Genomic DNA, 22,512 nt, shown 5'->3' on the forward strand with positions numbered 1-22,512 from the left:
ATTAATAAAAAAAACATTGTCCAGCGGACAAAATTGTGAATCTAAACCATTCTCAGATCCCCTTGAACACACATAAAAAAATTCATGAAAATCGGTCCAGTCGTTTAAGAGAAGTTCAGTGACATACACACTTACAGAAGAATTATATATATATAAAGATATGCCTTATAACCATAAAATGACTCTGAGTTTGGTGGTTAGAGTCAAATTCAATACCTTTTTCGAAAACTCAATTTTGTATATTTTCTTTTTATAATACCTACATTTATAGTAGTTAGGAACAAATGTTATGGGCCGTCTGTGAACAAATGTTATGGGCAGTGCGAGAGGGACGGAGCTATACAACCTACATAGCTCCGTATGTAGGTTGTATAGCTCCGTCCCTCTCGCACTGCTCATTGATCGACCATTCTGACACAATTGTAATAGCAGACTAAGGCCCCTGAGGGTAAACGTCACCGTAGCTTATGCACACCCTCACGAGACGCGTCATGAGTGCGTATCAGACCATCATCGTGAAGAAGAATGTAAATCACATTGATTATCTATTATATTAGTACAATTATTCGTAGGAACTCAAATACATACGATTTTGTAAGTGTAAACTATTTATTTCGTCATCCCTATTACTAATACAAGACTTAAAAATAAAATTAAGAAAAAAAAATTAAGTTAACATAAACGCTCAACACCACTTCTGAATTAATTTCCGTCCAATAAATGGATTTTCATTTATATTTCGTAAGAAACGAGAAAAAACATGCGTAAATTAAATTCGGAAGATAAATCAGTAGTGGTGAAACAGGTGCTAAAGAAAACAACGGGATTAATCTTGCATATACCGTTAATAAGTCAACGAATATTTAATTCGTAAGTCAACTAATTTATCGAAACAACACTGTTTACCCACGTACTTTAATGGAAAAGAGCTCTACTAGTTTCAAGTCACAGAGGAACTCTTCATCATGAGCAGCGTGCGCAGACGCGGCGCGGCGACGTCGCGCAACCTATTGATCGATCGATTTTAGTCAACTGGCTTGGCATGGCTTGAAACTAGTCGAGTTCCTCGTCGAATAATTACGGGAGTAAGTCAAAAACATAATAATATTAATCTAGTATGTCTCATGAAAGTTATAATATAAAGACTGTCTATTTGATTATTATCGAATCTAATTGTGTAGTTTTAACCGTACAGCGTCGGTCCAAACAGCCTACACACGTTACGATTTAACTTTATAGTTCGACTTACCACTGCACAGTAATTGAAATACACAGTTAATTCGTAAGGTGTCTAGCGTGAATAATAGGCTTCAATGGACCTTTTAATGGATCTTTTAAGTAATCTACGTTTAATATAAGAAGATATTTTTACAGATTGGGTTAAAACATGTTGAAGAAACGTCTTAGAGCTATAGCTTCAAATGCCTTGTGGATTTTATAAGATTGCAAACCTGGTAGAGATTCGACCAAACGACGTTCCCCTTTCCTCCTGTTGTCTTGATGATCCGAGCATTTCAGGTGCTTTTCCATGTCAGGCCAACCAGACATAACGAGCTCACAGTACCCACAGTGGTACAGGCCCGGATGCACCTAAAATTAAATAAAAAATCTTGTTCATCCCCCTTTCCAAATGCAGCTTGAAAAGGCAACAAATAAGAACTGCCAAGGACGCAATTGTAACTCCCCCGTTGCGGGTGTCACCGAATGGTTACCAGGTGGTCTGCCTGCTCATTTCTCTCCCCATCTCATAAATAAAAAAAGGTAATTTAAAAAACTAAAAAACCCGACTGCGTTTCTTTATAATACTTAAATGAAAAAACCCTAAAACAAGAAAGTCATCGTAAAATTTAAGCAGTCGGGACCCATTCTAAATATGGGTACATACGGCTGGCTTTGTAGAATGGGTCCCGACTGCTTAAATTTTACGATGACTTTCTTGTTTTAGGGTTTTTTCATTTAAGTATTATAAAGAAACGCAGTCGGGTTTTTTAGTTTTTTAAATTACCTTTTTTTATTTTTTTAATATTTTGATATATTCAGTGTCACTCTCACAGTAAATACGAATCTAACGACACCTCTCAAGTTAAAATCCATCAAGTCGTTTAGGCTAGAGAGTGAGAAATATTCGAATTTGGCGCCAAAAATCCGCCATTTTGTTTTTTTATTATTTTGATATACCCAGTGTCACTCTCACAGTAAATACGAATCTAACGACACCTCTCAAGTCAAAATCCATCAAGCCGTTTAGGCTGTAGAGCGTGCCAAACCATTATACATACATACATACATACATACACTCGAAAAACATAACCCTCCTTCTGGCGCAGTCGGGTAATTATAATAAAATTATGTAGATATTATATAACGGCCTGAGATTTTGGATCGGTTTCTTATCAAACCGTCGCAATGGCGATCACATGTGTGCCAGGATGGATTACATTAAAAAAATACTAAACCGAGACTCATGGCCGGGTTTAAACCAAATCTAATACTAACAGTTACTTCCCGTGCACTTAAACTAACCATTAGTGGGGCCATGAAACAAGACATGAATGATTCAAAAGATTCAGTATTGAGTAGACTTACCTCTCTAATAAATTCGTTTTCCGTCGACACAATGACTGGAACATTATTAAATTTAGTGACGTGGTTTCTTGATTGAACATGTTCATCTGTATCACAATACGGCGGTAACGTCACTTGACATAGTATGCACCTCAGCCTCGAATCGCTTTTAGTTAAGAATGTGTAACTGTTTTTGGTGATACAGTATTCTTCATTAATAATGGCATATGTTTCAAACGGGCTGTGGACCATGTAAACGCATCCGTCTTCAATAAAATCTTCCGATTTGGTCTTTATCATCTTTGCAGACTTTTTTATTTGGCACTCGATTGTCGGAGTAGAGGCAGAGAGTCTCTTGTGGTTGGCTCCTGCAACATGCTCCTTCATCGACTTCAAGGTAGCCGGCAGGTGGACCTCACACAGTCGACAATACGACTGCTTGTTATTCTTATTGAAAGTTATTTTATTGCCTTTTGCAAATTCTTTTTCGTTTTCTAACTCCTCATCACTGTTGTCTCCTTCGTCGGCTGATTCAACCTTCTCGTCATTTGAATTATATTGCAATGCTTTTATTTTCTCCTCAATTTCGTCATCTTTGTCGGATGGTTGGGCGGTCTTGTCGTTTATGTCGACTCTGTTCAAATTCTGGTCCGGATTTGAAGGATATTGCAAAGTGGAGTCAACTGGTGCGTTTGTGGAATGGTTAGTAATATGCTTTTCTATATTCGTACAGTCAAACTCAACTACTTCAGAACATTTTTTACAGTAAGCTGTTTCTCTCTCCAAATTAATATTGATCCCTGCGCTTTGATACTTTGACATTGATTCAAGTATTGTAGTCTTGCTTTCGGTGGATTGGTTTTCGTTGATGTCAGATTTTTTTAATCCTCCTTTAAATTCAATAAAAGGTGAATCTTCGACTTCTTCCTTTATGACTTGGTTTTCTGATCCATGATCTACTCCATTGCTAACAATGCGACATTTATTATAAAGTTCTCGATGCTGAGCGTCATCAAAGTGTGCGGTCACCTTGTCGGGAACCAGTAACTTGTTGCAAGTTACACATTGCAGAGAAGTGTCATCTATCTGCAATAAAAAAAAACATTTTCTTCTTAATTATGCATTGTTTTTTTTATGGGACAAATCCCCCTCAATCTCCGAAGCCGATACTAATATTATAAAGCAGAAGAGTTTGTTTGTTTTTTTGAACGCGCTAATCTCCGGAACTACTGTTCCGATTTAAATAATTATTTTTGTGTTGGGTAGTACATTTATCGAGGAAGGCTATAGGCTATCAAACATCACGCTATGTCCAATAGGAGCCAAGCAGAGCGGGTGAAACCGCGCGGAAGTAGCTAGTTTATTATATTCCAGAAAATGAATCAAGAACGAGATTTCGGAAATTAAAAATTTCAGTTGGTGGTGCTGATAATGATTATTGTGATTGCTACATTGTGTCATAATGGGCGATCATTGAACAGTGCAAGTGGGATGGAGCTATACAACCTACATAGCTCCGTCCCTCTCGCACTGCTCAATGATCGACCATTCTGACACAATTGTAATAGCAGACTAAGGCCCCTGGTGAGCCGTCTAGCGAATTCGTGAATTCGATTAAAGCGTTTATTAAAGTGATGAAAAATGTTCGCAGTATGATTGTCGCTTTGCTTGGCTCGGTTAGTTGTTCAATTCGACTTTAAAAGCAGAGAATGTTCAATATAATTCTATTACAACTTACAAGCGAATGCTTATTCAATATAAGGGAATATTCCTATTTTAGATTGCCTCGTTAGCCAAGTGGTTGCAAGTACGACTAGCCGGCAAGGGATCTCGGGTTCAATTCTGGGGTCGGGCAAAGTAATGCTGGGCTTTTTTCGGTTTTTTAAGTAATAACACAGAGAGTCTTTAAATGTGACATTGGACTTACAAAATAAATTTTGAAAATTGGGTGTACATTGTACAGTGGCTTATTCCTATTTTACTATTATGAAAATTTAAAAAATTTCACTTTGCGCTTACCTGACGATAGATAGCGTCGCCATTTCCAAACTGGATGTTTTTCAAGACGAGATTCAGAGAGTGTCTCGCGGTCGCCTTGTGGTCCTCGCCTTCCTCGAATTCTTCTTCGCAAATCGAGCAGACACCATCGATAAGGCTGTGCCATGCGTTCTCTTCGATGAAAACATTACCAAAAGCCACAACACCACCTCCCCTTGGCAGCAGAAGATTAAGTCCCTTATTTTTGACATGCTCGTCCTCAGTTACATGAAGATTAACTTTGGAAGCAGTCGGGAGCAGAGTGTTGCAAAACTCGCAGTAGTAACCGGTTTGGAACTGAAACAGTCATTCAATTAATTATAAATCTACGTATAATAAAACTGTAAGCTCGTTTTTCTCCATAGGAATCTACACTTTAGAACGAGCAAATAGCTTCACTAGAGGACTGACTGACAGACTGACGTTATTAATAATATTATATTTGACTGCACGGTTGGTGCGGTGGCTGGGCAACTGGCTGCCGCGCAACGGGTAGCGGGTTCGATTCCCGCACGGAGCAACTCTTTGTGTGATCCACAAATTGTTGTTTCGGGTCTGGGTGTCATGTGTATGTGAACTTGTATGTTTGTAAACGCACCCACGACACAGGAGAAAATCCTAATGTGGGGCAACGTTTGATAAAAAAAAAAAAAAAAAAAAAAAAATAATGCTTTGACGTTCAAAAGTGCCTTCCTGGTCTATTTGAAATAAATAATTTTGACTTTTGACTTTTAATAGTGTTAATTCTGTACGTTGAAAATATAAAAATATATATTAGGGGGTGATTTTACAATTTTATTTTTATCACGTCAAAACACAAAATTACATTAGTACGTGCGCATAAAGTTACAAAATACTTGCGATCTTCCGAAAACGAGAGCGCGGGCGCCTCGCTGCTAACAGATGATCATGAGAAAGCAAGCGCTTGCGAAATTGCAATGAGGACTCCTCACTGCGCGGGAGTAGCTAGTATCGTTATAAAAACACTAACCTTTCTTATGTGTTCGTCTTTAAATTTATCCGAGTACGGGATTGCGAGAAGAATCCTCTGATGAAGAGATGTCTCTACATGTTTGTCCGCTTCTTGACGTGTCATCAAGAAGGTGTCACATGCCAAGCAGTAGCAGTTGAGAGACCCAGTCAGGACCCCGCGCTTATGCAATCTGTACGACATGGTGATCTGAAAGTTAAAAGAAAAAATATGGGTAAGTACCTGCGGCAAGGGGTGCGTTATTTTCCGAATGAAGTTTTGATCAGTGCCGGCGTTAGGGGGGGGGGGCGTGATGGGGTGATGGCCCAGGGCGACAAATTCTGGGGGCGCCGATGCCGCCACCGATGGGATCCGCAAAAAACTAACACTTGATATTGCTTCCCTCAAGTGGGCGCCACAATATTTTCGCCCGGGGTATCAGTGGCCCTTACCTAATAGAAAGTCGATAGAAGAATCAGAAAGTGCTCTAACCCTTAGTATGCCGGAACGCAGCATAAGCTTTTTACTCTGAAGTGACAAACTCTTTGTAATGAAAAATTATTTTTCTAATTTTTAGTTCGGTTGCATATAAAAGCGTGTTTTTTTAGTTTTTTTAAACTATTATTTAGTTTTCATTTTTTATTACTTCGATATTTATACAAAGTTCAACTTTAAAAATTGCATCACCATAATTGAAACTATTACCTTCATTTATTATATTTTAGGATTCTTTGAAAATATTATACGTTATTTTAATATAAACCGACTTTGTCAGGGATATACAGGGTGTCCGGTGGCAGAATTAGGATTTTAAAATTAAATAATAAAAAAACGGCGAAATATATTTTTTTAATTCAATGACTATAACAAAGAAGAGAATTGCGGGTTTTATTTCTTAAAAATTATTTTGTCTAAATGTTGACCATCACGTCGGACACACTCTTGGAATCTGGCTTCAGTATTCCGCGCCACTCGCTGGAGAAGCGACGTCGGGATACCATTAACCTCGCGAACGATATTTTCTTTTAATGCTGAGATGGTCGGTGGGGCGGTTTCATAAACTTTACTTTTGAGGTACCCCCACAGAAAAAAGTCCATAGGGGTAAGATCCGGCGACCTGGGTGGCCAGGGGATGTCAGCAAAACGACTTATTAATTTGTTAGGGAACAAATCGCAAAGAAGCGCCATGGTCTCTCTAGCAGTGTGAGGCGTGGCGCCATCTTGATGGAACCATGTCTGTGAACTGTAGGTAGGATGTTCTCTTAATATTGGCAGAAAAAAATCGGTAAGCATTCGCCGATAAGAAACGGCGGTCACTGTAATGACTTGTCCTTGACAATTTTAAAAAAAATAGGGACCGATTATTCCTCTGCTTGACAATGCACACCAAACCGTCACTTTGGGACTGTGAAGTGGCTGTTGATGTTTCAATCGTGGGTTCTGTCCTTTAGGTGACCAATAACGACCGTTCTGTTTATTTACACTTCCATTTAAATGAAAATGGGCTTCATCACTTCAAAAGATTGTGTTCACCGTACGAAATGCTGCAACATTGTTTCGCAGAAACTTTTGCGCAAATTGTAATCATTAGGCTTAAGTGCTTGCACAATTTGAATTTTAAAGGGGTGAAGTTTAAGGTCCTTTTTCAATATTTCGTGCACAATCGTTTTTGGGAGCCCTAGAGCAGCCGCTCTCTTACGCACGGACTGTCGCGGGTTATCACGTAAACTGTTTGCGACGTTCCATGTTGTCATCAGTCTTCGACCTTCGACTGGGTCCCGGCCGCGGATTATTTGCTGCTGAACTTGTTGCTCTGAACCTCCGCACCCACAATCGAATCAAATCTTCGCTTGACGCATCACGTAACCGTCGGATATTGTACCGCGAACAAAATCTTCGACGAGCAATAGCACAGGAATCGTTTGCTTTAAAACAAGCTTCGATTGCGAACGCACGTTGTTCTCCCGTCCACTGCGACATCGTGGATAAGAAACCCGCACGAATGACGAATCGAACGAGACCACCCCGTCCGCCCCTCCGCTAACGGTTCGAAAATAGTTTGAAATTTAAATCCTAATTCTGCCACCGGACACCCTGTACATACGAAAGTATCGCACGTCACACTAATATTATGAATTGTGTGTATGTTTGTGCGACTATCACGCTAAAACTACTGAACGGATTATGATGAAATTTGGTATATAGACGGAGTATAAGCCGACTTGGGTGATAGGATACTGTTTATTCCACGGGAACGCGGCTGGCAGGAGCTAGTTGCATGTAATCAATACTTCCAGTCCAGAGCATAAAAGGGCTTTGTATTTATAAAAACATTTGTTTAAACTAAGCGTACCTATACTTAGGTTTATTACATTTTAACTTTGATTCATAAATAATACAATACTTTGTAAGCTATTGTCAACATCCTTCCTTATCAGAAAGCACAATCATTTGCAACAGAGAACGAGTTTTTTCAGGTGGTAGGTTTCGGCCGACGGCATTATAACCACCCACCGAGCAAAACCGTGTCGCCAAGCGGCCTAGCCGTGTTCCGCCACGATGCTCGGTGACGCCGTACGAGAGGATGGGTCGAAATGTTTGTTCCACTATGGGTAGACCGATCTGGCGCGCGCTGGTGTGGCTGCATCGGGTGGCCAGTCGCGGAGGGTAGCGGGATCCGAGGCACGGTGCACCGCTGGCCGACCGCAGATAGTTGGGGGCCCAATTAGCGTGCTAGCCACACGTGAAAGGCTGCCCCGCCATCTAGCGAAAAATCCCACGTATACGCCATCGTGCCGGTTGGCGACCGGAAGAGAGGGCCCGATGGATTTACGTGGGGGGGCTCGGGCGTCCCCGCAGTCTCCAGGCTGGCCTCCCATTGATGTGGCTAACTGCAGTGCGCGTCTGGGGTCGCCTGTGAGGAGGAACATTTCACTGCCATCCTCTCAGCAACTTATTTACGACTATGAAAACGAGAGCTAAGAAAAGGGTTCAACAGCGGCTGCACTCCTCTCCCTCAAAGTGCACCTCTCCAACATCCGAGGCTTGCACTCAAATCTCATTGCGGTCCATCATCATCTGGAGACCGAGAACCCAACGCTCTTGTTTCTCTCGGAGACCCAGATCAGATGTCCGTCGGACGTATCATACCTGAACTACCCAGGCTTTTCTCTGGAGCACAACTTCGTTCCCCGTGCAGGCGTATGCCTATACGTCCAAGACGGCGTCTGTTACCGGCGTCTCCGAAACTTTGAGGACCCCAGTTTTTCAACCTTGTGGATACTGGTGGACACAGACATAGAGAAAATCCTCTATGCCTGTGTCTACCGGTCGCACAGCGGAGATTTGGAGACGACCAGATTAGCTCAACACCTTGTGGAGACGGCGGATGCGGCTCGGCAGAGGTACCCTTCGGCCCAGTTGGTGTTACTGGGGGACTTTAACGCTCATCACCAGGAGTGGCTGTTCCCATACCAGTGCACTGACCATGCTGGGAGGGAAATGCGTAAGCTTGCGCTAACGCTTGGCCTGACCCAGCTGGTCCAGGAGGCCACAAGGGTGCCCGATGTCGACTCGCACACTGCCAACTGCCTAGACCTTCTGCTGACAACTGATCCAGACAGCTACTCGGTGTCAGTATCTTCACCCTTGGGTAGCTCTGACCACTGTCTGGTGAAATCCGTATCCACGTACTCCCCACCGGATCCTTGTCCCAGAGGATCTCGGCGGATGTGGCGGTACAAGTCAGCAGATTGGGATGGGATGCGATCCTTTTTTGCATCCTATCCTTGGCGGCCTGTCTGCTTCTCTACTGAAGACCCGTCAGCTTGTGCGGATGCCATAACAGGGGTGTTGCGTCGGGGCATGGAATACTACATTCCATTCTCTGACGCGACATCTTTCGGTGGGACTCGTCCATGGTTCGATGCCGACTGCAGACGTGCTGAAGCGCGAAAGCATGCGGCATACTTGGCATGGGCGGATGCCAGGCGTCGTAAGGCTGACGACACTCTTCAGAGGAAGAGAGCCTATAACAGGGCTGCCAAGTCATGCAAAAAGGCATTACGGATGGCCCGGTTCAACCACATTGGCCGAATAGGGAACAAACTGGCTTCTTACCCAGCGGGTAGTAAAGCATTCTGGTCCCTGGCCAAGGCGGTTGAATCGAACTTCTGCCGCCCTTCACTCCCACCTCTCCTGGGGCCTAACGGGACGCTGGCACACACCGCGGTAGAGAAGGCAAACCTGTTTGCTTCTCTATTTGCGGAATCTTCACGTCTTGATACTGGTGGCGCTATACCTCCTTCTCTAAATAACGTATGCGAGACGAAAATGTCGAAAATTCGCATCCGACAGAAGGAGGTGTATAAGACGTTGCGTAATCTCGACGTGAACAAGGCCAGTGGCCCCGACGGAATCCCGGCCGTGGTTTTAAAAACCTGTGCGCCTGAGTTGTCTCCAATCCTGACACGCCTGTTTCGACTTTCCTTGGAGACTGGTCAAGTGCCGGTTGCATGGAAGCTGGCCAACAACGTGCAGCCTGTGCCCAAAAAAGGTAGTCGTGCCGACCCTAACAATTACCGACCAATCTCGGTCACGTCCATACTCTGTAAGAGTATGGAACGTGTACTCAACAACAGGCTCCTGGCATACCTTGAAGGTAACGACCTCCTCAGCGATCAGCAGTATGGGTTTCGCCGCAACCGATCCACTGGGGACCTTCTTGCGTATGCCACCCACATTTGGAGCGAGGCCATCGAGAAGCACGGGGAGGCAATAGCGGTCTCTCTCGATATATCGAAGGCCTTTGACAGGGTTTGGCACGACAGCCTTATCGGCAAGCTTCCTGCATATGGACTTCCCGCTGATCTGTGCAGATGGATTGCAGACTTCCTGAGGGATCGGTCAATTCGAGTAGTCATCGATGGCTGCTCGTCTGACCAATTTGGTATCAACGCCGGAGTCCCTCAGGGGTCAGTACTTTCAGCAACGCTCTTTTTGCTGCACATCAACGACCTGCTTAAGCCCGGTATCTTTGGGTATGCAGATGACAGCACAGTTGTTGAAAGGTATGTGTCCGATGCGCGGACTAGCGGAACACAGATCCAGTCTCTAAGAGAATCCATGGTCGAACGGTTGAACTCGTCCTTGAAGGCGGTCTCCGATTGGGGTGACGCCAACTTGGTCAAGTTCAACGCTACCAAAACCCAGGCGTGTCTATTCTCTGCCAAACGGAGTCAATTTCCGCTGGCTCCTACTTTCCGAAATGTATCCGTTCCAATATCGGATCATCTAGAGCTTCTTGGCGTAACTCTATCGCCAACGCTAAACTTCGGCTCTTATATAGAGTCGAAGGCGCATCTGGCTGGTAGGAAGTTGGGTATCCTCTCGAAGGTGAGACGGTACTTCACACCGAAACAACTGCTGAGCCTGTACCAAGCGCAGGTTCGGTCATGTATGGAGTACTGTTCTCACCTTTGGGACGGCTCGGCTAAATGCCAGCTAGATGCGCTCGAACACATTGAAAGGCGTGCCAAGAAGCTCATCAACGATGATGCGCTTGTGGAGGCCCTGCTTCAAAGCCTTGAACACAGGCGCAAGGTCGCAAGCCTTTCCGTTTTTTACCGGATACATTTCGGAGAGTGTGCGGGGGAATTGCACAACTTGATTCCCCTAGTCCTTTTCATCATCGAACCACAAGACAATCGGCGAGGCGTCACCGCTTCATGGTAGATATCCCACCAACTCGCACGAAGCGCTTCGCTTCAAGCTTCCTTGTGCGAACTGCTAGGGAGTGGAACTCCTTGCCGGAGTCTGTGTTTCCTGATGGGTATAACCTGGGTGTCTTCAAGGCCCGAGTGAATAGGTTGCTTATGGGCAGACGTGCTCCACCGTAGGCCGCATCATCACTTACCATCAGGTGAGATAGCGGTCAAACGTCGACCCATTAAATGTAAAAAAAAAAAAAAAAGTTGAAAATGACTAATAATATAACTAGGTACCTACCGTACTTATTATAGATATACAATGTACTGTTATTGTTTCTAATTCGTAGAAATTTAAATTGCCTACATTGTATAATTATGTAATTTAGCACCCGAAAATAAAACATGACATATTAGGCAGAATTTTTGTTGCGACTTGCGAAGGGAAGCCATGCTTCGGCACGAATGGGCCGGCTCGACCGGAGCCCCTCACAGCACCAGCTCCACAGGAGTCACAACCACAATCACAAATGCGATTGGATTATTCCAATATTATATTATTCATCTAAACTAACACATTATTTACAACTTAAAAATACCAAAAAAAAAAGGAATAAAAACTAACTTAAAACTAAAATAAAGGCGTTAGGCGTGGTTATACGTCGAAGTACTCGTCCGCATCGCTGTCATTGGGGAACGTTCCCAGAAGACTGGCCGCATTGCCACGTTGAATGGCAATGCTTATCTTCTGACCGAAGAAATAGCCAGCCTTCTGGTCACGCGTAGAGTCGAATAGCTAAGATTAAGATTGATTTTGAACATCAATGTAACTAGAATTACTATATTGTTTTTTTTTTATTATTAAAAGATCCGGATATCAGTTTTACTAGTTATTTGGCGTTCCATTAAGTACTTACCCTGTAGATATAAATAAAAATGCAGTAATCAGTCTATGCGTCACCTATTACGATAGGCTTTATAGCCGGTAAGGCCCAGCCTTATCGAGGCACCAAGCAATTAATCAACACTGCATAATTTATAGAAAAATTGTTTATCTAGTAATTTACTGCATTTCCTATATTTTTTTTTATAATTGTTGTCAAACTAGCTAAAGCGGTAATGTGCACTTCTGCCTACCCCTTCAGGGATAAAAGGCGTGACGTTGCTGCTGCTGCTACAAACTAGCTAACTACCTACCAGTGACTTCGCCTGCAGAACCCGGATAAACTCATAAGAATAACATTTTATCCGTGTGAAATGTCCAGATTCGTTCAGTAAGTACTTAGTTATCGCGTGAAACAGTAACAAAGTATGTACATAGGTACCATGTACAATTTATAGAAGGCGTCGAGGCAACCGCCGCGGCTTCTAACATGTTGATATCTTGCCGGCAATATTGGCCGGTAAACCTTTGGGTGGATCATGGGTACATAGAGTGGGGAATCTAATCGTCCATCAATGACTCAAGGAAAATGTGTTCCTGATAGGTATAACCTGGGTGTCTTCAAAGCCCGAGTGAATAGGTTGCTTATGGGCAGACGTGCTCCATCGTAGGCCGCATCATCACTTACCATCAGGCGAGATAGCGGCCAAACGTCGACCCATCAAACGTAAAAAAGACGGGTGGCACAGCGGTCACGTGTCGTCGTGCACTACACTGCACAGAGAAGTTCAAGGATGTAGGTCTGCTTAGGGAAGTGCTATAACAGCCGTTGCACCATGAGGGCTCCGGAGTGGTCTACTAAGAGGACCCGGTGCCTCCTTTAGGTGCAGGTGGTGGCCACCGAAGAAGTTTTATCGAGGTAAAAATCCCACACTCCCTAGTTTTTTTGCCAAAAAGCTAGGCATCTTTTGAAGGATTTCCCCCGTCAATAAAAAAGGTATCTAGAATATTCTAGATTACAGACTCGATGATTGAATTTGAGACCACGTATTAAATCGTAGCATGTTGCAACTTGCAACTACTTATCAATGCTTATTATTAATTTAATCATGATAGCTGTAGATAGTACAATACCTAAGTAGGTACTTAATACTTATTATTCGTAATATTTAATGCATATTAGTGTAAGACATGATATACATATATGCAACGTCACGCCTTTTACCCCCGAAGGGGTAGCCAGAGGCGCACATTACGGCACGTAATGCCGCTATACAACGTACATCCACTAATATTATTAGTCCCGTGTAATACGGGGTGAGCCTATTGCCATGCACTGGGCACATTCCAGACTCCGTGCTACTACTGAGAAATTTGCGAAAAGCCGAAAAAAGTCCAGTAACACATTGCCCTACCCGGGAATCGAACCCGAGACCCCTTGTCCGGCAGTCACACTTGCGACCACTCGACCAACGAGGCAGTGTAAGACATGACTTGTTTATTAATTCCTCGAAGGACAGAAGGTAGCACCATGCACTTATTGTACTGTTGATCGGTGCTCAGTGAGAGGACGGAGTGATGACTGATGGAAATACTATCTACTCTACTCTACCTTTATTTTTGTATGAATGGAAAATATATGAACCAAAAACAACGGTTTAAACACGTCAATATATTGAGAAAAGCTCTATTAATTTCGAGTCACAGGACTCTCTATCATGAGCAGCGTACTACTACCAATGTGACCGTAAATTTTGTTTTTAAGTCAAGTGATAAAACCATGATACCATATCCTAAGTCGACTCAAATACTATGCCGAAAACCGCATCTTAATCTGTTCAGCCAAACGCGAGATATTCGCGTACAAAAAGGTCAAACCGAAAACGTAATATTTTTGAAGTCGGTTAATAAAAGCTGAAGCGATTTTGATTGTAACCTTATTATCTACGTTTCATCCAATCTACACAATATATTGAAAAATTGTGTAAGTACACTACATTTTTTTATGAAACACGCCGCTAATCGAGCAGACGTATTACCTGATGGCAAGCAATCGCCGCCGCCCATGGACACTTGAAACACCAGAGGCGTTACGTGTTGCCGGCTTTTTGGGAGTTAGGAATTTAAGGGTTGTTGTTCGGGAATGGGGATGGGGAAGATTGGGAAGGGGGAATTGGGCCTCCGGTAACCTCACTCACACAACAGACAGACAAAGCCGCTACTAAAAGTTAGTAAAATGTATAACCACGCCTTCTTAGTGCCCCTAATTGTACACTCCAAATCCTGAAAATCCACCCCTTAAACAACCCTATATTTGAATAACATCAGAAAACTAAAAACTAATGCAAGATTAAACATATAAACTGTAATTTTATAACAAATTGTGCCAACATGGGATATTTATAGATTACTATAGGTACTTAGCTTTGTGTAATACGAATAATGAATCATTCATACCCTACATAATAAAATATTTTTGTCCTATCTACACGCGGTCAATAGGTACCTACTTTTTTTTTAGGGGGGAAATCATCCAATGACTTTTCCCGCCTTGGGCGAGGCGTGAGGGAGTGTCAGACTCTTACTGACTAATAACCACCCCGTTCCTACTCCTGCTTTTCGAACCGGAACCCCGGTAAACCCACTAGGTAGTCCGCAGCTCCGGAATAGGTACCTACTTAATAAACTACTAGCTGATGCGGAAACTTCGCCGCCTCAAACATTTTTTTCACCTCTTAAACCTTCCCTGGACTTCTATAAATAATTCAAGACCAAAATTTGCCAAATCGGTGCAGCCGTTCTCGAGTTTTAGCGTGACTAACGAACAGGAATTGATTTATATTATATAGATAGATTTATTACTAGCCGACCCGGCTGTTTGATTTGCCTTATAAATTAAGTCGTCAAAAATATATTTAAGGGTGAACAACCCTTATCACTTAGGGGTATAGAAAATAGATAGTAGCCGATTCTCAGACCTACTGAATACGCATATAAAATTTGATAAAAATCGGTAAAGCCGTTTCGGTGGAGTACGGTAACAAACATTGTGACGTGGAAATTTTATTATACTTATTAGATTAATACTTAAGTTTATTAATATATTATTACTATAAGGTTTAAATATTGTACTTACCTATATAGTTTCTTGCAGATTGAAGAGTCTTGCACACTGTAACAGCACAACTCGAAATGACTGCGAAATAATATCGTTAAACTCAGGATATAACAAGTACCAAGTTATCGAAAGTTCCAGATATCCCCAACCATAGAGTATAATAGAGTATAATGAAAAACTCTATGGCAGTATATGTTTTAATATAAAGCTGAATACACACTATTGTCTCGCTTCTTTCTTTATAATGAGCTTGATGAATTTAAGCATATATTCACACCGTTGTCATATGAGAGTAGGCAGAAACAGAGCGCCTACTATAATCCTTTCTCCGGCTTAAGCTACTACAAGTTTTGTTTAGGTGTATTTTATTTTAAATTGATATTTTATTAAGTCGCCCCTAGAAAGTGTATATAATATAGCTAATCATTTGAAACAAATATTTCAGTACATATTGTGCTGATCAACACTCAAAACACAGAAATGCGATTGTTTGCCTATTTATTTTTGTAAGGAACTGCGTGCGTGCGTGTGTGCTACTAAGAAGGAACATTTGTATCTACACAAAATGTTAATCTCGTATTCGGTTTAACAGATTATAATATAAATAATGACATTACACTTGCTAGTACCAGCAACTAGTACTTATTGTCTAATCAAGTTATCATTCCTCAATCATAGTCATCAGAATTCATTAACGGTGGTGTAAAGGTCTTCTTTTAATCGTACTGTATATGTCACGATTACTACTAATACACAGTAGTAGTGCAAACAACTACAACTGCAAGTATCTCAATACAGTACCAACTGCTACCGCTGTGATTAGTAAGTTCATTGGAGCCGGCCAATCAGAGCGCCAACGCGTTCTCGTTTCGTTTTCGTTAAACGTAAAGCAAACTCGTATTAAGGCCCCAGTAAAATAATAACTTTTATTACCTTTGGGGACGATGCTTTAGAGCTGACCTTGAAATATTCCGGGGTTTGAAAATAATAGATATTTTTTAACCCAGTTAATGATGTTGCCAGTATAGAAATAAAATATACTTATTAAATAATAACAAACATTGGATGTGAAAATTCTAGTATCTAGCAATGTTCTTGGGCTACAGTTATTACTCTAAGTTAAAAGGCAGTCCAATCACTTTCTATCCATAAAGTAAATCGTATTAGTAAGTTAGAAAGTCTTGAGTTGTAATGTAACTACAATTAAATTATATTTATTTATAAGCTAGCACATGTGTATTTAAAGTAAAATATAGCACAAGCTTTAATAAAGTTCAAGAGTAATAAAAAAATATAGTCTTGCAATAGACAAAAAGTTCTAGTCTATGGTAATCTATCATAGAGAAAATCACTCTATCATTTGACGTTTCCTCTTTACTGTCATGGCTGACACGCTGTCAATGCCAGTGTACAATTTGTATTTTTTGTTTGTCAAACTCAAAGCAAGTTGTGCTTGTGTTGGATGTGGACAAGTGTTTGGTTCGTTGAATGATGTGCAGTGCCTTGTTGCTTGAACATAATGCAACTTATTAGCTAAGTAATATGTTCGTTTTCTAGCTTCGAAAGCTAGTCTTAAATAACTATGTCACATATAACTTTCAGTGTGAAAATGTTAAGTGATAATGTTTGTGTTCTGTGCGTTGTGCATTTGTTAATATTATTAGCACTGACAAAGGGCACTACTGAAGCTCAAGAACTAAGTAAGTCTTAAGTTTTTTTTCTTTTTCTTTTTTTTTATTTACTTTTTCTAGTTACTGGCTTTTATTTATCAATATGCCTTGTCATAGTTTTAATTTATAAAACTTTTTACACTTATTTCGATGTGATACTTCAAGTGTGAATGTTTGTCGTGTTCAAAATAAGAATTCTATATAAAGCTGTTTAGTAAGTTAAACTAGTTTGAAGAACTTTAGCAGTTTCCTGATATTTTTACTATGCATTTTAAGTTTTTATACTAAAGTTGTCAAATCACCTAGGCTTGCAAAAAACTTATTTGTGGAAGGAAATTTATGAATCACTTAAGTATTTGAGAATTTGATACATTCCAACTTGTGCATTACTTAGTGGTAAATATTTTAACACCTTAATAAATACAATGTTTTTGAAAACAAACTTTTATGTAGCTTAGCATGTACTTATGAACAATCATATCAATGCATGAGCATTAGACATTTTTAAATAACTTCAGCTCAATCGGTTGAAGATTACTGTATCAAAATTTTGTTGCAAGATTTCAATTCATACACATACTAAATAATCAACTCTTTCCAAAACTGCACATGAGTTAATTAAGTCTTCTCTGAGAATTGAATACCTGGAAAAAATTACAAAAAGTTAACAGTGTTATTATCTTCAATAAAAAGTTAACGATTCCACCGACTGAAACACAAAATTTGGTTTCATTGAATTGAGCTGTGACTGTTGATAAAGCGATAGAGGTATGTTACAATTGGTGCTACATAGTGTCTGCTCACTCACATGGGAGACAGGCGAGAGGTCACGTTTGTATGTATGTATGTATGGACTGCACGGTTGGTGCGGTGGCTGGGCAACTGGCTGCCGCGCCACGGGTGGCAGGTTCCATTCCCACACGGAGCAACTCAATGTGTGATCCACAAATATTGTTGTTTCGGGTCTGGGTGTCATGTGTATGTGATGTATGTTTGTAAACGCACGACACAGGAGAAAATACTAGAGTGGTGCAATTTAAAAAAAAAGAAAGAAAAGAAAGTATGTCATCTTTAACATAAAACAAACTTGTACTAAGGGTACAGGTAGGATAAAATTGTCGGTAGCATTCTGCATCCCCCTAAACTAAAGTAATTCTGTCATAGTAAGCGTTATTGTTTTACACATATCATAGGTTTTTATGAAACTCATTGATTAACTGGCTGGCTGTAGTTATAAGCTTTAATTTATCATTAATTTTTTTAAAACTGTCATTTAATTTTTTATTATAATTACTTAACACCATTTTTCAATATCCGCTAGTGTAATTAATTATGCATAGAATCCCTATAATGGCATTACCGGTTAATTTTGATAAGAACTCATAGTAAACAGGACAAGTGAAACCAACCTTCAGTGAAGGATTATTAAAAAAAAATAACTTGTTGATAAAAATGTACCTAATCGAGTCAACAAATCAGAAAATCAAAACTTGTATTCCCTTTGTAATATTTTTAAATACTTATGTGAACCCAGAAAGCCACCTGGTTAAGCTTTTAGTTAGCTTAGCCCTTTCGGTGGTCAGATTTGAGACTAAGTCAAAGGTGGATTTAACCTAGAGAGCACCTAAGGCCTAAGCACCTAATTTTTTTGCACACACATCTTGCGGCGCTCCTCTTTAACCTAGCGCCTTAGACACGTCCCTAATTTGCCGTAGGGAAAATACATCTCTAGAATACCCAATAAAAATACAAACATTTTAATTTAGTTATATTATTTAACTAGTTGATAAATGAACATGGGTTCCTTAGTTATCAGCACGTAAATTAACCGGAAGGCATTTTTTCCGTCACAAAGTTCAATGACCTTACGAACCCTTAAAAGTGTGTGTGCTAAACTCATAAATAATTGGTACCCGACTTGGTAATCGTTTGCATACTCCCTATTGCAAGGGGAAGTTCATATCTAACCATCTGACGTTTGCCATAAGGGTCTTGAGTGGTGGAGCTTATAAGTGCAGTGTCCATACTGCTGTCGGAAACGTATGTAATTTTATTATAATTGCGACATGTTAAATGAGGTCTGCAACCGTGCAGCGCTTCTGATAAAAAGTTAGGAGTGCTTTTGACTGTTTTTTTTACACGTTCAATTGTTCATCTCTCGTATATTTTGAAGTCTAATTAAGTCTTTGACTGCCAATAGGAAACTTTTAAAGGCAAATCCTCCGCTAACGTCGGTCACCGGTGACCACCACGGCGTTCAATGTGTTAAGCAAATACACAATACATTCGTTTGATATCTCTCTTCAAAATAACCCTTTTTGCTACGAATGGTGGTTTATTTTTAAATACGTAGTTAATCAAAAACTTTCATCTAACATAGTTTTTGTAAAGAGTTTACTATTTTTATTTTGTCTAGCTTTTCGAAAAAACTTCTAATTAGTGATTTTTGCGTGACTTTAAAGTTTTAAAGTACGTATACGGTTGCAAAGGAAGCGTTTAAACTAATACCTAGGTAACTACTTATTTTTTATTCTGCACAACCACTCTTCATCATGGTGAATCATGGACAGTTTCCGACTGGCTATTCTGATTCATTGCCAATACATATGCAAATTGTCTGCCGCTGTATGATCACTTATTATTCAATTGTTGTCATCTTTTCTTTTCGTCATAAATGAGTTTGAGGACTATTAAAATCTTATTGTCAACGTGTTTGCCGTTTTAAAACAAACAAAACTAGTAATACGACATCCCGTATGACGCTTCCGTTAACATATCTCGAAGAATACATTATATCTAAAAAAAAAAAACGATAAAAAAATATTTCCGAATACGAATATTGAATTAGGAACACGATGCACCAATCGGGCGCTTTCGTTTACGTTGCGCGTCATAGCATATGCGCCGGAGTCGCGTACACATTGATGTGATCCCCTGTTTGTTTTTTAACTAACTTTTTTATAGTTATTACTCGTCGTAGACTTTTATGAGCACGGCTCGGTGACTGATACACTTATGTTATGTCTTTTGGGGCGCATGGAAACAATAAAATCATGATGCTACTACATTTTATCATGGGTACAAGGAAATGGGATGTGTTCTTCTGGTTCGGTTCATATCACATGCTGGCATAACATATTTTTTAAATTATAGAGTAGTTTTAATCGGTTTTTAATGTAATAGTTACATGTGGTAGTCGATCGATCGATTTTTAAGTGTGGGAGAGCCATGCTTCGGCACGAATGGGCCGGCTCGACCGGAGTAATACCACGGCCTCACAGAAAACCGACGTGAAACAACGCTTGCGTTGTGTTTCGTTGTGTGAGTGAGGTTACCGGAGGCCCAATTCCCCCTTCCCAATCTTCCCCATCCCCATTCCCGAACAACAACCCTTAAATTCCTAACTCCCAAAAAGCCGGTAATGCACTTGTAAAGCCTCTGGTGTTTTTCAAGTGTCCATGGGCGGCGGCGATTGCTTACCATCAGGTAATACGTCTGCTCGATTACCGGCAAGTCCCATAAAAAAAAAAAAAAAAAATCTGTGCGGCTTTTAGTTACGAAATTGAGAAAGGACCCAGTCACTCCAGAATAGATAATGGAAATGGGGGAAGTTGTCCTTTCTACAAGTTAATTTATACTTGACTCTATTTAGCTAATCAGCGACCTGATGCTTAACACGCAATTTCTTGAGTTTCTCCGATAATTACAATCCGGCTCGAAGGACCAGTTTGGTTGGTGCTAAACGATAATATCGACTAGGAAATGTTTTAACTATTTTCTCTGTAGGTACTTACATCTAGGTTAAAATCTTTCAATGCTTAGAATAAAATTGGTATATCTTAATGTAGGTAGGTATGAAAATTATTCATCAATTTTTATTATATTCTTGATTGTCTGCCATTTATATACTTAAATTGAAAAATAAAAGGGGTGTCTTCTCTATTATGATCCCTCTTATGACTGTTTACAGACCGTATAAAAACTATCTTCCCCTATATGCATTATTTAATTATTCCTGACATTTATTTGTTCCAAAACACATTTAATTAAAACCGAACAAAGTCTTGCACAGATAAATAAAATACTTGAAACGAGAAGCTCTTTGTCAACAGCTGTTTTTAGATACAACCATTATTCTTTGGTCCTTCGCTTCGTTACTTTTGTTACAGAAGGAAGAGGTCTTGTTACATTGGTGATGTGTATTTCTGGATGTAAGTGTGTTAGAGACGATATGGGAATGATGACTTCCCCGCCAGGACACGCTGTGTTTCCTTTGAGTGACGTCACGTCCGATAGAACATGAGTTTTATTCAAATTCTGTCTTTTTTTTTCTTTATTGTCCCGTTTTTTGATGTGCGTAGGTGAATGTTTCAAATGAATGGAAGTAGGAAATACGTAGACTGGAGTGAGATTATTTTCACTCGAGATTAAAATGAAAAATATAAGGAATTCTTAATGTAAATATTGTTTGAGAAATAAACTAGGTATAAAAGCTTTTTGGCTCATGATCAGACGTTGTAGGTAAAACTTCTTTGATATTAATTTTTCTTCCCGCTCTATTGCTGGTTGATGGTTTTATATATACGCAGAACATTTGCGATATTCGTAATCCGCCATGAATATAGCATGTCAAAGTCCTATAGACTAAACATCCAGACAATACGCACTATGATAAAAGCTGAACTCTAGTTCGACCTGAATAGGAAACTAGGATAACTGGCGAAACGAGTCTGGGCGAAAACAATCATAATAAATTCCGCCGGTCGTTCGCACTGCGCATGACCCACTCAGCGTTTTAATAACTGGCTGGTATGAGTAAACAATGGGCGATGTGAAATGTAACCCAATTTTACCATACGTTCAACTTCCTATCACTTTCAAGAGATAATCATTTCTGCCTTGTTTAGGCCGATATTTTTTTAATTTTAGATGTTGAACTTTAAGTAGAGATAACTATACGTAATGGGGATCAGATGATCCTTCCTTTTCTGAATTAGGATTCCTCATATTAGATTTTCAGATAGGGAATGTGTCTTCATAGTATTATTCAAGATTTTAGCAGATTTTGCATCTTAATACTATGTACCAACGCCTGCAGAAGGTTTTGACGAAAGTTGACATGTGTGTTTTCATGAAAAAAATTGTCTCATATCTTTTGCATTCGCTGTCTAATAAAAAACTGAATTATTCAAATACAAATGTTTACATTACACACACATGAGTCATTTACTATGATTTACATTTTACACTTTACTTTGGCAAGCACTGCGATTTGTAAACAGACACGTCTGACCAATCTACTATAGTAGTGAGTCGTAATTATTTTATGTGGGCGGCTGTGTAGTAGGTATTAATTAATTGCGTACCTACAGGATAATCTGTTAACCACACAGGTCTTGTAACTATGGTTAATGATGATTAATGTAATGGGAATAGATGACGTTGGTTACACTTAGAAGCAGGAAATAACCTGAGTTTAAACAAATAATGTTTTCCTTTATTGTATTTTTTTCCTTTACCAGGAATAAGAAATAAAAATCTCCAGCAAATTTTACGTAATCACG

The 22,512-nt window shown here is 40.2% G+C and overlaps 2 protein-coding genes across 3 annotated transcripts in view; one reads left to right on the top strand and one right to left on the bottom strand.

Moving 5' to 3' along the window:
• Window positions 1–394: 394 nt before the first annotated feature.
• Window positions 395–15,424, bottom strand: LOC118270667 (uncharacterized). Its single transcript, XM_050698102.1, has 5 exons — window positions 15,297–15,424; window positions 5,594–5,782; window positions 4,585–4,899; window positions 2,587–3,651; window positions 395–1,590 (listed from the first exon to the last, which is right to left on the bottom strand). Exons 2-5 carry the CDS (start codon window positions 5,774–5,776, stop codon window positions 1,381–1,383), a joined length of 1,773 nt encoding a protein of 590 aa, XP_050554059.1. The 5' UTR covers window positions 5,777–5,782; window positions 15,297–15,424; the 3' UTR covers window positions 395–1,380.
• A 1,273-nt stretch (window positions 15,425–16,697) lies between these two features.
• Window positions 16,698–22,512, top strand: part of LOC118270259 (disintegrin and metalloproteinase domain-containing protein 12) — an 82,289-nt gene continuing 76,474 nt past the window's right edge. Inside the window, exon 1 of one of the 2 annotated variants that reach the window (XM_050698128.1) lies at window positions 16,698–16,978. In XM_050698128.1, coding sequence (XP_050554085.1) covers window positions 16,861–16,978 — 118 coding nt within the window. In that variant the 5' untranslated portion in view covers window positions 16,698–16,860. The remainder of the gene's footprint in view (window positions 16,979–22,512) is intronic. The other variant, XR_007705880.1, reaches the window with a different exon arrangement.

The sequence above is a fragment of the Spodoptera frugiperda genome, chromosome 13 (genome assembly GCF_023101765.2).
Source record: "Spodoptera frugiperda isolate SF20-4 chromosome 13, AGI-APGP_CSIRO_Sfru_2.0, whole genome shotgun sequence".
NCBI classification, from domain to species: domain Eukaryota; kingdom Metazoa; phylum Arthropoda; class Insecta; order Lepidoptera; family Noctuidae; genus Spodoptera; species Spodoptera frugiperda.